The following is a 13,996-nucleotide window of genomic DNA, read 5'->3' on the forward strand; positions in this document are numbered from 1 at the left end:
AGATGCCATTTCCCACGACCTTACCTTGCTCATGGCCGTCAGGGCAGGATCACAGGCGGCATCCAGATCCTGAACCAGCAGCTGAATACTGCTGGAGATGACGCTGCAAATCAAAGAAATCACTGTGGTCACCCCTTCAAACAACTGCCGTCTGAACGGCTGACACTCAGGCCTCTGTGTCAAACTCAGCTTCATCATTTCATTGGCAAAGTCTGAGCTTCAATCAATGACAGCGGAAGAGCAGCTTGGCTCTTTCTTTTCGTCCTGGTTTTACCCGGCTGTATCCTCACCCAGTCAGGACACAGAACCCCACGGCCAGTCTCCCTAATCACCACCCCAGTATCCCTGTTCACATCTTCCTACAAAAGAACCTGCTTCCCAAAAATGTTTAAGTCAGAAGTGAAGAAAATAAAGTTAAGAGAAGTGGAAGAAATAACTAAGAAGAGAATTTTGATTTTTCCTCAATAAGTGGCTGATGTGAAAGCTGCGGCCTGGCCATGCCTGTCTCATTTAATGGCAGTGGAGCAGAAATGGACCAAAACTAAAGTGCCACAAGGTCCTAACAGGGAAAGAAGGCGGACCTCCCCTGCCACCCCACACTCTTATTCCCTCAGTGGCTGAATTCAAGCCATTTATACTTTACACTTTAAAACACTGAAGGTAGGCCTGGCCTTCTGTGGGTTCAGGTGGGGCAGATCAGGGATGGCCAAGGGAGAATGTCTTCTCTGTGGTTATTCTTCACAGTGACACAATACAGACCCCATAAGCTAAAAGAGCAACTGCATTTGAGGAGGTACAACGGCAGCCCAGTTCTGAAGCTGCTTCTTAGTGGCCAGTAGGGACTCATTCTGACCCAACAGAAACCTCTTAGGTTCTGCAGTGACTAAAGCCAACAGCCTGAGGCACGCTGCTGTGTAACAGAGAAAGGACAGGCAGCGACCAAGCATGTGCGAGCTACATACATGCTAAACACTGCTGTGTAACAGAGAGAGGACAGGCAGCAAGTGTGTGTAAGGTACGTATGTGCTGAATGCTGCTGTGTAACAGAGAGGACAGGCAGTGAGCAAGTGTGCGAGGTACATACATGCTGAACGCTGCTGTGTAACAGAGGACAGGCAGTGAGCAAGTGTACGAGGTACCTACGTGCTGAACGTGTCCATCTCTCCAGTCAGATTGATTCGTTCAATCAGACTTACATCCACTTTTTCTTTGAGTTTTTCTTCTAGCTGTTGGAAAATAGGAGAAACAGATGCATGGTCAATGATTATCCAAATAAGTAGCATCATAATAATAGTTAACATTTACTGAGTTTGATGATTCAGGCATAATTCCAGACGCTTTTTTCTTTCTGTTGAGACGGAGTCTCACTCTTGAGGAGCAAGGCTGGAGTGCAGTGGTACAACCTCGACTCCCCGCAACCTCCACCTCCCGGGTTCAAGCGATTCTCCTGCCTCAGCCTCCCGAGTAGCTGGGAGTACAGGCATGCTCCACCACGCGCAGCTAATTTTGTATTTTTGGTAGAGACAGGGATTTCTCCATGTTGGTCAGGATGGTCTCAAACTCCCAACCTCAGGTGATCCGCCCGCCTCGGCCTCCCAAAGTGCTGGGATTACAGGTGTGAGCCACCATGCCTGGCCAATCTTATAACCTTATGAGGAAGATTCTATTGTTATCATCCTCATTTTACAGATCAGAAAAATGGCATGGGGGCCTACCCAAGATAGAAGTGGTAGGGCCAGGAATCAAACTCCCTCCAGAGCCTGTGACCTTCAGCACTGTGCTGTACTTCTTTCTTTTGACACATCAATAATTCCCATCAATTCATTCTGAAAAGAACCTGATTTTAAGACACTCCCTGCCCCATGAACTTGCCCACCCAGATTGGAAACCTTTGGTGGTGAGTAGCAGTAAAACCAGCTAAAATAGCCGGTGAATGCTACAATGGGCCAGTCGCCTCATTAAGGCATTGGGGATACAGTGGCAAACAAAAGAAATGCGGCCTCTGCTGTCATCAGCCAACAGCCAGGGACAGAAACAATCAACATGTTCCGGGAGCTCAAAGAAAAATAACGGGACCAGGACTCGTAAATACTTGGAAATATTCCTGAGAGTTGATTAATCTAGCACCGTAAACCTATTACACAAACTCTAAGAATAGCTAATGTTTTGGCTTTTTTTTTTTTTTGAGACGGAGTTTCACTCTTGCTGCCCAGGCTGGAGTACAATGGCGCGATCTAAGGTCACTGCAACCTCCACCCCCAGGGTTCAGGCGATTCTCCTGCCTCAGCCTCCTGAGTAGCTGTGACTACAGGTGTGCGTCACCACGCCCAGCTAATTTCGTATTTTTAGTAGAGATGGGGTTTCACCATATCAGCCAGGCTGGTCTTGAACTCCTGACCTCAGGTGATCCACCCACCTCCAAGTCCCAAAGTGCTGAGTAGCTGGGACTACAGCTGGGATTACAGGCGTGAGCCACTGCGCCTGGCCAGAATAACCAATGTTTTGTCTTAAATTTGAAAATGCTATTGGGGTGCATAAATTAGTATAACCTTTTTGGAAGGCAATTTATTCAAGAAGCAAAAATTTAAATACACATATTGCCTAAACCAGCAATTTCACAGCTAGAAATGCATTTCAATGAAATAAGGAGAATAACGGATAAAGATATGCAAGTATTTTTTGCAGCATTCATTAATTCAACCAATATTTACTGAAAGCCTTCTTTGTTCAGGCTGTGTAACAGAATAAGAGAGTTATTCAGTGAACAAAACAGATCAATACTGTCCTCATAAAGCTGGAAACAATCTACATGTGTATTTATAAGGGATAAAACAAATTATGGCACAGGCTTATCATGCTTAAACTCTTCAGCAGGCTCTTCCTATGACACTGAAAATAAAATCCAAATTCCTAACCATGAATTGGGTCCTGCCCAGCTTTCTGGCCCCATCTTGCTACTTTCCACCTTGCCTGCTAGGCTTCAGTTACACTGGCCTTTTAAATTTCTGGGAGACCCCAGGGTCCTTCGCCCTCAGGACCTTCATACTTCACACTTCCTCCTTCCTCTCCCTGACACGCGCCCTGCTCAGCCCTCTGGCCCACTCCCTTGCTCTGCTGCACCCCCACTTTCTAAGCTCTCCACTTCTTCCTCTCCCTGAAATGCGCCCTGCTCAGCCCTCTGGCCCACTCCCTTGCTCTGCTGCACCCCCACCTTCTAGGCTCTCCATGCTCTTTCCTTTTTGGCCACATGTTGGCCATGCTGGTCTTGAACTTCTGACCTCATGATCCACCCGCCTCTGGCCTCCCAAAGTGCTGGGATTACAGGCATGAGCCACCGCGCCCGGCCCTAATTTTTGTATTTTTAGTAGAGACGGGGTTTCACTGTGTTGGCCAGCCTGGTCTCAAACTCCTGACCTCAGGTGATCTGCCCACCTCAGCCTCCCAGAGTGCTGGGATTACAGGCGTGAGCCCCCGCACCCGGCCAGAGTATCTTTCTTTCTACCTCCTAATGGAGTAAAGAATCTGGGCTTTCAGCATCAGTGGCTGCTGACATCACACAAAGAGCACCCAAGCATTGTGTATCTTGACGGCAGACACACAAAACATCACTATGACGTAGTTTTCTGTAAAAAAGAACCTGAATCAGCTCAGGCTTCTACATCTAACTACCAATTTATGGGAAATACAAGAGACAAAGTAAAATGGCCATTAATACTTGTGGGTGCAATCAGCCAAATCCAAACCTTGGGAAAATCTACAGGGCAAACAACCCAGTTTCTCAAAGAGGAGATTGCAGGAGGCAAAGAGAAAGGGAAGAAGAAACCAGAGAATTACTTAATAATCTCAGCAGGCCAGGCCCAGTGGTACAGCCGGTAATCCCAACACTGTGGGGGCTGAGGCAGGAGGATCACTTGAGCCCAGGAGTTCAAGACCAGCCTGAGCAACATAGTGAGACCTCATCTCCACAAAAATAAAAACTACTGGCCGGCATGGTGGCAGGTGCCTGAAGTCCCCGTGTAGTCCCAGCCACTTGGGAGGCTGAGGGGAGGATCGCTTTCATTCCAGGCTGCCGTGAGCTGTGATCGTACCACCGCACTCCAGCCTGGGCAACAGATTGAGGCCCCATATTAAACAAAAAGAATCTGAGCAACAAGGAATTGGAAAATAAAATTTAAAAGCAACGCCAAAAATATATCGTTATTGATTCATTAATTGTAACAAATTTTTCATATTAATGTTAATAATATGGGAAACTGGGTAAGTGGTATATGGGAACCATGCAAATGATCTCTGCAATTTTTCTATAGATCTAAAAATATCCTGAAAAGTGTAGTTAAAAAAAAAAAAAACTAGCAATAGCAATTTATAACATCGTTCTATGGTTTGATTGTGTTCTCCAAAGTTTATGTGTTAGAAACTTAATCCCCAATGCCACAGTGTTGAGAGGTATTAGGTCATGAGGGCTCCGGTCTCGTCGTGGATTAATGCCATTATCTCAGGAGTGGGTTATTTACTCCTCCAAGAGATCTTCATTAAGCACTTACTACGCACCAGGCATCGTATCTGGCGCTAACGAACCGAGATGAACAGAGTAGACTCTTTCTGGCATGGAACTTAACACTAATGGGGGAGCCAGATTATAAGGAAGTAAGCCAGCCGAGATGTAACTTCAGTTTTGTGGTGTCAGGAAAGAAACAAATTTGGCAATGCTGGAATAAGAGAGTTGCCTACTGAAGAGGGGTGGCCAAGGAGGGGCTCTCTGCTGACGGGGGGTGGCCAAGGAGGGGCTCTCTGCTGACGGGGGGTGGCCAAGGAGGGGCTCTCTGCTGACGGGGGGTGGCCAAGGAGGGGCGCTCTGCTGAAGGAGGGTGGCCAAGAGGGGCTCTCTGCTGACGGGGGGTGGCCAAGGAGGGGCGCTCTGCTGAAGAGGGGTGGCCAGATATTGAAGTGGGGACCTGAGGCTTGGGGAAGGAGACTACCAAGTGAGGAGCCGCCACACCTGGCTAATTGTATTCTTTTAGTAGAGATGGGGTTTTGCCATGTTGGCCAGGCTGGTCCTAAACTCTTGACCTCAAGTGATCCTCCCTCCTCAGCCTCCCAAAGTGCTGGGATTATAGGTGTGAGCTGCTGCGCCCCCCTCTTCTGGAGGCTCTGAGGAAGAAACTGTTCCCACCCCTCTTCTAGTTTCGGGGGTTTGATGACAATCCTTGATGCTCCTTGGCTTGTAGAGTGTGAGTCCAGCCTCTGCCTCCTTCCCACGACCTTCTTCCCTGCATCTCTGCGTGTTCAATCTCCCTCTCTCCTTTCTAAGGACAACAGTCATTAGGGAAGGGCCCCCCCAACCCTAAATCCAGGACCAGCTCATCGTGAGGTATCTAAGTACATTTACCAGGATAAGGTCACATTTCCAGGTCCCACGGCCTAGGACTTGGACATATGTTGGGGTTGGGGGGACACTGCAACCCACTATATCTCCCTGGGTTCTCTTGAGATGACACAAATAGTCTTTGATTTTTTCTTGCTTTTTGTATAACATGATGTTCTAGGTTCATCTTGTACATTTCGTGCCCTTGACCTAGAATTTTTCTCCAGGAATCTCTGGTTTCTTTTAGTGAAAAACTGTATTTAGAGATTACAATAAAGGTGTTAAGAATGTATTACTTTTATAATCAATAAAAACATTTTCACTAAATAAAAAATAATTGGCTACTTGTATCATCGGTCATCAAAATGGTCTTCAACTTATTTCTAGAACTTCTAAGAGTCTGTTCTAGAAAACCAATGCAAAATATTTAAGATGCTATATTCAGAAGGACATCCTTTGTAAGGATTATTGCGTTTTGGTTGTTTTTTGTTTTTTGTTTGTTTGTTTGTTTGTTTGTTTTTGACAGGGTCTCACTCTGTCACCCAGGCTGGAGTGCAGGGGTGTGATCATGGCTCACTGCAGCTTTGACCTCCCAGGCTCAAGCAATCCTCCCACCTCAGCTTCCCAAGTAGCTGAGACCACAGGCATGTGCCACCACACTCAACTAATTTTTAAATTTTTTGTAAAGACCAGGTCTCACTATGTTGCCCAGGCTGGTCTTGGACTCTTGGCCTCAAGCGATCCTTCCGCCTTGGCCTCCCAAAATGCTAGGATTACAGGCATGAGCCACTATACCCTGCCAGGATTATCTATAAAAGCAAAATTTTGGCTAGGCACAGTGGGTGGCTCACACCTGTAATCCCAGCACTTTGGAAGTCCGAGGCGGGTGGATCACGAGGTCAGGAGATGGAGACCATCCTGGCTAACATGATGAAACCCCATCTCTACTAAAAATACAAAAAATTAGCTGGGCGTGGTAGCGGGCACCTGTAGTCCCAGCTACTCCCAGTGGTTCACGCCTGTAATCCCAGCACTTTGGGAGGCCGAGGCAGGTGGATCATAAGGTCAGGAGATCAAGACCAACCTGGCTAACATTGTGAAACCCTGACTCTACTAAAATTACAAAAAAACTAGCCGGACATGGTGACGGGCACCTGTAGTCCCAGCTACTCGTGAGAATGGCCTGAACCCAGGAGGTGGAGCTTGCAGTGGGCCGAGATCGTGCCACCGCACTCCAGCCTGGGCAACAGAGAATGACTCCGTCAAAAAAAAAAAAAAAAAAAAAAAAAAGGCAAATTCGCAGCAGCATAAACAATGATCAGGGATACTGCTAAATAATTTATGGTATAAGGCCAGGTGCAGTGGCTAACGCCTGTAATCCCAAAACTTTGGGAGGCCGAGGCGGGTGGATCACAAGGTCAGGAGATCGAGACCAGGCTGGCCAAGATGGTAAAACCCATCTCTACTTAAAAAAAAAAAAAACAAAAATCACAAAAATTAGCCAGGGGTGGTGGCGGGCGCCTGTAATCCCAGCTACTCAGGAGGCTGAGGCAGAAGAATTGCTTGAACCTGGGAGGCGGAGGTTGCAGTGAGCCAAGATTGCAGCCACTGCACTCCAGCCTGGGCAACAGAGCAAGACTCCGTCTCAAAAAATAAATAAATAAATAAATAATTTATGGTATAGTCCCTTAAAGAGAAATATTATGTGGCCATAAACAATGATAGTAATAATGACTCTGTAATGATAGTTATAATGATTATTACTATCATTATAATGACAGGAAAAATGCTAATGCTACGTATGACACTAACAATAAAAGGATGTAACAGTGAATTAAGATTAAAACATACAAAACTATGTCTATAAATAACAATTGAAAAAACACCCCAAACTGCTAATATGATTATTTGAGGATGACGGGATTAAGAGGGATCATTTTTGTTTTTTTATACTATAGTTATTTTACCTTTAAAATAGCATATTTACACGTATGTCTTTCTTTCTGCACACACAAAATAGTTCAACAGTGCTTCTTCCCAAAAGAACTCTGGAACCCCTGCCTTGGAGGTCCTTACCGATAGTGCCATCTCCCCCGGGAGTGGCCGGGGGCTGAACGGACTGCTCTGTGGCTCCAAGGCCAAACCCTGGCAGGTCATGGCCTTCGCAGCTCAACACGACCAGGTCCCCAGGCAGAGTGTGCTGCTGCCTCTGCCTCCGGCTGGCTTACGTGCCACTGAGGGCCTTTGTGGACACACTTCCTGTTTGACCTGCTGTATTGCTGCCCTGGCTCACAGGAGCGCCAAGCTGTGCTGTCTGAAAAATCACTTATGACTGTCTTCCTGTGGTCTAGGCATCTGTAAATTATCAATACAAAGTGGGCAGAAGAGCAGAACCTTTCCAAATTACGTTCTTTCTCCTGGCCTCAGGGAATCCCAGCCCCAGTGTGAAAAGGAATTTCTAACCCCACGTTCACGGCTGAGTCAGAGGTTATTCTGGGTCTTCCTTCTGCCCCATCAGCTGCTGAACTACGGCCCTTTGGGGGCCTCCAACAGAGACATCACCCGTTCCTGCCCCCCAGTTCCTGAACGTCAGCATCCCAAACAATGGCTGTTTGTTTAGGCAGATTGAAAATGCCGTGTAAATTTCAGAAGACATAGAAGCCCAGAGCATTCTGCCTAACTCTGTGACTCTTCTGAGCGTGGAATAACTGGCTGTGACTCGCCATCACCAAAGGCTGGGTCCTAGTACAGACAAGTCTGTTCCTGCTTTTCTCATACGGGCAGGAGTGCTACTGACCTACTTTTCCCAGGTCATGCCCTTTGAGGAGCTTACACAACGCCAGGGAGGTGACCAGTCCTACTTTCTTGCCCAGTCTCCTTTTAACAAGGCCTGCCTGTAAGACAGCTGCCTGGGCAGCCTTATGGCTGGACGGTGAGCTTTCCTCTGTGGCAGGCCCACTAGTCTGACTCAGCGTTGTCTGTGGCCGTGGCAGGACGTATATTCTTACTCGCTGAGCGACGCGGCCCAGAGTTTAGGAAAAGGCGGTGGTGGGGGGGCAGCCCGGGCGGCTCACCTGCTGGGTGGTGGCCAGGCAGTACTCTGCTGTGCTCAGGATGCCGCAGATGAGGCAGAGCTCCTCCAGAGTGAACTTGGCTGCTTCTGAGCCCTCCTTTTCCTTAAGGAGGCTGCTGATGGTCAGCCCTCCACTGCTGGTTGTGGTTCTGAGGAAAAGGAACAGGAACGAGTCAGCCTGGAATTTCTAATTTGCTTCCTGAACTGGAAACTGCATATTTTAAGAAAAGAAAGGGGGGAAGTAAAGGCTGGACATGGCCCAAATCAGTCCACATACAATGAGTCCTTTTCCTACTGACCTTACCTTGACTATTGTCTGTTTAGATTCTCTCACCATCAGAAATAGGAAGAGATGATTCCTATTTTAGTTAACCTGAATTGTCAGCCAGTCATTAGTCACATTAACTAGGACGGTCTAATATCCAAAGGGAAGGCTGTTGAGCTGCCCTCTCTTTAGCTTGGAATCTCCTGATATGCAGAACTCACTGGGGACCATCTGGAGCACGAAAGGTGGTTACCTACCCTGTTTCTTTTTTTTTTTTTTTTTTTTTTTTTTTAAGACTGAGTCTGGCTCTGTCGCCCAGGCTGGAGTGCAGTGGCCGGATCTCAGCTCACTGCAAGCTCCGCCTCCCGGGTTTACGCCATTCTCCTGCCTCAGCCTCCGGAGTAGCTGGGACCACAGGCGCCCGCCACCTCGCCCGGCTAGTTTTTTTTGTATTTTTTAGTAGAGACGGGGTTTCACCGTGTTAGCCAGGATGGTCTCGATCTCCTGACCTTGTGATCCGCCCGTCTCGGCCTCCCAAAGTGCTGGGATTACAGGCTTGAGCCACCGCGCCCGGCCGTACCCTGTTTCTTTCACTCAAGAAAAGTCTGCACTGGGACTTCTGTGTGCTTGTGGAGGAGGACACAGGCGAATGTGAAGACACACTTCCTGCCCAAGGCCCCAAGTGTCCCAAGAGACTAAAACCCATCTCACATCCTCCTGTGACTACAGGTTTTTGGGGCAGCTCCAGCTCCTGAGTGAGTTCTATGGTAGTAACCACTCCCCACTCGTATCTGGAGGCTTCGGAATCCTCTGTTGGCTCCTCTCACCTTGCCCCCACTTCTGTGAACTGTCTCTTTACTGACAAAACCCCAGCTGAATATGCCATTTTTTTCCTGTTGAGACGCTGACTAATACATGTGGGAAAATGCTCCCCGGATGAAGTTAAACGGTAGCTGCAGGGAATAAAGCTATCAGCAGTACAGCCCCAGTTCCGTGACACAAACAAACAAAAGCACGCAGATCACACACATTATGTATCTATCAAGAACGGAAAAATATATACCAAAAAGTTAAGTTTTCTTTGGGTAGTGAGATTATACATAATTTTTTTTTTAAGGCGGAGTCTCCCCGCAACGCCCAGGCTGGAGTGCAGTGGCGTAATCTCGGCTCACTGCAACCTCCGCCTCCCGGGTTCAAGCGATTCTCCTGCCTCAGCCTCCCGAGTAGCTGGGACTACAGGCACACGCCACCATGCCTGGCTAATTTTTGTATTGTTAGTAGAGGTGGGGTTTCACCATATCGGCCAGGCTGGTCTCAAACTTCTGACCTCAAGTGATCCGCCCGCCTCAGCCTCCCAAGGTGCTGGGATTACAGGCGTGAGCCGCTGCATCCAGCCAATTTTTGTTTTTTTCTTTATGTGTTCCTATGTTTTCTAAGCTATGATGAACCTGTGCTATCTTGATAATCAGAACAAAAGTTATTAAAATTTTAAGACCGGGCGCGGTGGCTCATGTCTGTAATCCCAGCACTTTGAGAGGCCGAGGCGAGCAGATCACCTGAGGTGGGGAGTTCGAGACCAGCCTGACCAACATGGAGAAACCTCGTCTCTACTAAAAATACAAAATTAGCCCAGTGCGGTGGTGGTGCCTGTAATCCCAGCTACTCGGGAGGCTGAGGCAGGAGAATTGCTTGAACCCGGGAGGCGGAGGTTGCAGTGAGCCAAAATCACACCATTGTACTCCAGCCTGGGCAACAAGAGTGTAACTCCGTCTCCAAAAAAAAAAATATTAGTAATTTTTATCATAGTCAAAGAATTCTCATTAGTGAAACACCCGTCACTTCTATCTCCTGTGAGCACAGGATTTTATTCTCTTTCTTCCAAATAACGTGAAACTCCCATATGTGATACATTTTAGTGATAATGACAGAAACAAATTCCGGAATTCTTTTAGCCATGGGGGTGATTTGAAAATACTAAATTCACAAGCATTACTTTAGGTCATATTCTATTACAATCAAACCTATCATATAATCAAAACATCTCTAAAATCCTAGTTGAATGATCCACCTATTTCAATAGTAAGCAATGTAACAATCTTCTAATACCTCAGGATAATACAATAGTCATCATAATTGGGGGTTACGCAGTAGCTGCCCCCAGTCCTACCGCATCTTCAAACATTAGGCTCTATCCAGCTCTAATGCATCAGGATAATACAATAGTCACCATAATTAGGAGCTACGCAGTAGCTGTCCCCCAATTCTACCGCATCGGAAACATTAGGCTCTGTCCGGCATGGCGGGAAGTGCGCACCCCAAGAGGGACTTGGAACCTACTCAGAATGAGGAAAAAGCAGATTCATTCCTCCCACCCATCACTCCGGGGCATCATCTCACCGAATGAGGCTTGGGTGAAACTGCTTAAGCTATTTATCAGTTATTTCCACCACAACCTCACTTTTTGTGTGTGTGCCAAGTATATATAGTTGAATCCATGGATATTAGATAGGTGTACAATGGGACAGGTTCCCTCGAGTCCACTGTGGTAAGATTTGCCACGTGGGCAGCCAGAGTGGACATTTCCTTTGGTGGTCTTGTCAGCTGTGGAATGTCAGAGAGGAAACAGCTTCAGGCCCTCAGGAACTCAGGAAGCCTGCTTTCTTCCTTGATACTCTCGGTGGTTCAGTAAACAACTTCAGAGTGGATTTCCTTAAGGTTCCCATATTTAGGTCTATTTGCCACCACTCAGACTATGAAGAATAGGACTCACTTGGGCAGGTTGCCAGAGAGGATTTTCCAGGCGTATTCTCGGAGGTACTTCTGGAAAATGGTGGTCAGGGCGATCATGGGCTCCCCCGTACTGAGCTGAGAGCACTGCACCATGCACTTCTTGTAGTAGACAAAGAGGTCAGCGCAGCTGGGGAGCACGGCACCCCCTTCATCAGTGTTGGGCTTAGGTGGCCCCTGGGCTTTGAAATCAGCCACAAACCGATCTATCAGCTCTCCAAGGTTCCTAGGAGGAAAAAAAAAAACCCAAAAATGTTATTTTACTTCAAGAAAAGTAAAGCAAATATGCTTGTTTGCAATGTACATAAACTACTGCCACAAGTAATCATTCCTACTGCATTTAAAACTTAAAATTGGATCAATTTTAATCAATATCATCATTCGCTACCGCCATTCCTATAACAACAGCAGTAATAAAATTTGATGTGTGAGATTCTAATCTCTAAATCGATTGATATTTGCGCTTTATACTTTTCAAGGCATTTCATTATCACACTGGACTCCAAACCCCTGTAAACAAGATAGGGTATTATTGGTCCCGCTAAAAGATGAGAAAATTAAGTCCTTTATCACACAAGTTCGTGGTAGAGCCTAGCCTAGACTCCAATACTAAAGTAAGAAACTGATCCTTCTATCATATTAGTACCGTTTACCCCTCCACCAAGGAAAACCCTAAATAATGATAATGATCATTTTCTGAACACTTAGGATGCACCAGGTATTACGTCCATGCTTTAAACACATCATTGAACTTCATTTCCTTTTTTTTTTTTTTTTTTTTTTTGAGATAGAGTCTTGCTCTGTTGACCCAGGCTGGAGTGCAGCGGCATGATCTTGGATCTTGGACCACTGCAACCTCCGCCTTCAGGGTTCGAGCAATTCTCCTGCCTCAGCCTTCCATGTAGCCGGGACTACAGGCACACGCCACTATGCCCAGCTAACTTTTATTTTCAGTAGAGACAGGGTTTCGCCATGTTGCCCAGGCTGGTTTCGAACTCCTGATCTCAGGTGATCCACTCATCTTGGCCTCCCAAAGTGCTGGGATTACAGGCGTGAGCCACCACGCCCAGCTCATTTACTTTTTACAATAAACTTACATAGTATGTATTATTACTATCCTCATTTTCAAAGAGTTAAGTACAGAAAAGCTGAGTACCTTGTCCAGTCTAATACAACAAGAAAACAGGAGAGCCAGGATTAAAAACTAAGCAGCCTGGCTCTAAGCTTCAAGCCTGAAAGCATGCTACTTCCTAAAAACAAAAAGGTTATGATGTCAGCAAATACTGAGACACCACGAACCTAAATGTGTCCAAGAGACAGATGCTTAAACAAAGAGAAACTGGGATATATAATGGTTTCTTTCGCCTTCAAATGTCATTTTTTCTTAGAATTTCCAGAATCAAAGGTGTAAAAAAATCTTAGGAAAAGAGAGGGTATGGGCAGAGCATGGTGGCTCATGCCTGTAATACCAGCACTTTGGGAGGCCGAGGCAGACGGATCACGAGGTCAGGAGATCGAGAACATCCTGGCTAACGCGGTAAAACCCTGTCACTACTAAAAATACAAAAAATACAAAAAAAAAAAAAAAAAAAAAAAAAATTAGCCGGGCATGGTTGCGGGCGCCTATAGTCTCACCTACTTGGGAGGCAGAGGCAGAAGAATGGTGTGAACCCAGGAGGCGGCGCTTGCAGAGAGCCAAGATTGCACCACTGCCCTCCAGCCTGGGCAATAGAACAAAACTCCGTCTCAAAAAAAAAAAAAAAAAAAAGAAAAGAAAAAAAATTAGCCGGGTGTGATGGCGCATGCCTGTAATCCCAGCTACTTGGAAGGCTGAGGCAGAGAATCACTTGAACTTGGGAGGCAGAGGTTGCAGTGAGCCAAGATCACATCACTGCATTCCAGCCTGGGCGACAGAGCAAGACTTGATGTCTGAAAAAAAAAATAAAAAACAGGGTGTGAGCAGCTCCAGACTTGCCTCAGGCCACAGTGGGGATGAGAGTTGCAATTTTTCTCCCATTTCCCATTCAAACATCCCTGTAATTGTTCCACTGAACTGCGTCATCACCTGTGAGGATCCAGCCGCACTGCAGTCACTGCTTCTGCACAGCTGTGCTGGGTGAAGAATGGGAAGGGTTCCTACCACTCCCGACACGTTGCATCTTTTTAGGTTGCTGTTTAAGGCTATAGGAATCCAGCTGTGTTTTTAAAATGTATTTATATAATGGTAAGTAAGAAAAAGACAAGAACCACACATACCATCAGTTAGCAGGAATGGGAGAAAATTGACATTTTACTCAAGGGCTTTTGTTATTGAAAGTCTATTACAGGCCGGGTGCCGGGGCTCACACCTGTAATCCCAGCACTGTGCGAAGCCGGGGTGGGCGGATCACCTGAGGTCAGGAGTTCGAGACCAGCCTGACCAACATGGAGAAACCCTGTCTTTACTAAAAATAAAAAAAATTAGCCGGGCGTGGTGGCGGGCGCCTGTAATCCCAGCTACTTGGGA

The 13,996-nt window shown here is 46.7% G+C and overlaps 1 protein-coding gene across 8 annotated transcripts in view; it reads right to left on the minus strand.

The window, feature by feature from the left end:
• VPS53 (VPS53 subunit of GARP complex) overlaps positions 1–13,996 on the minus strand; it is a 168,772-nt gene that overhangs the window by 36,142 nt on the left and 118,634 nt on the right. For all 8 annotated transcript variants that reach the window (XR_012425080.1, XR_012425079.1, XM_015437417.4 and 5 more), the window contains 4 exons: positions 11,474–11,716; positions 8,440–8,587; positions 1,144–1,226; positions 25–103 (listed from right to left, as the gene is read on the minus strand). Coding sequence is in view for 6 of the 8 variants with exons in the window: in XM_015437417.4 (XP_015292903.2) it covers positions 25–103; positions 1,144–1,226; positions 8,440–8,587; positions 11,474–11,716 (553 nt within the window). In the remaining 2 variants the exon portion in view is untranslated. The remainder of the gene's footprint in view (positions 1–24; positions 104–1,143; positions 1,227–8,439; positions 8,588–11,473; positions 11,717–13,996) is intronic.

This window comes from Macaca fascicularis, chromosome 16, assembly GCF_037993035.2.
Source record: "Macaca fascicularis isolate 582-1 chromosome 16, T2T-MFA8v1.1".
NCBI classification, from domain to species: Eukaryota; Metazoa; Chordata; class Mammalia; order Primates; family Cercopithecidae; genus Macaca; species Macaca fascicularis.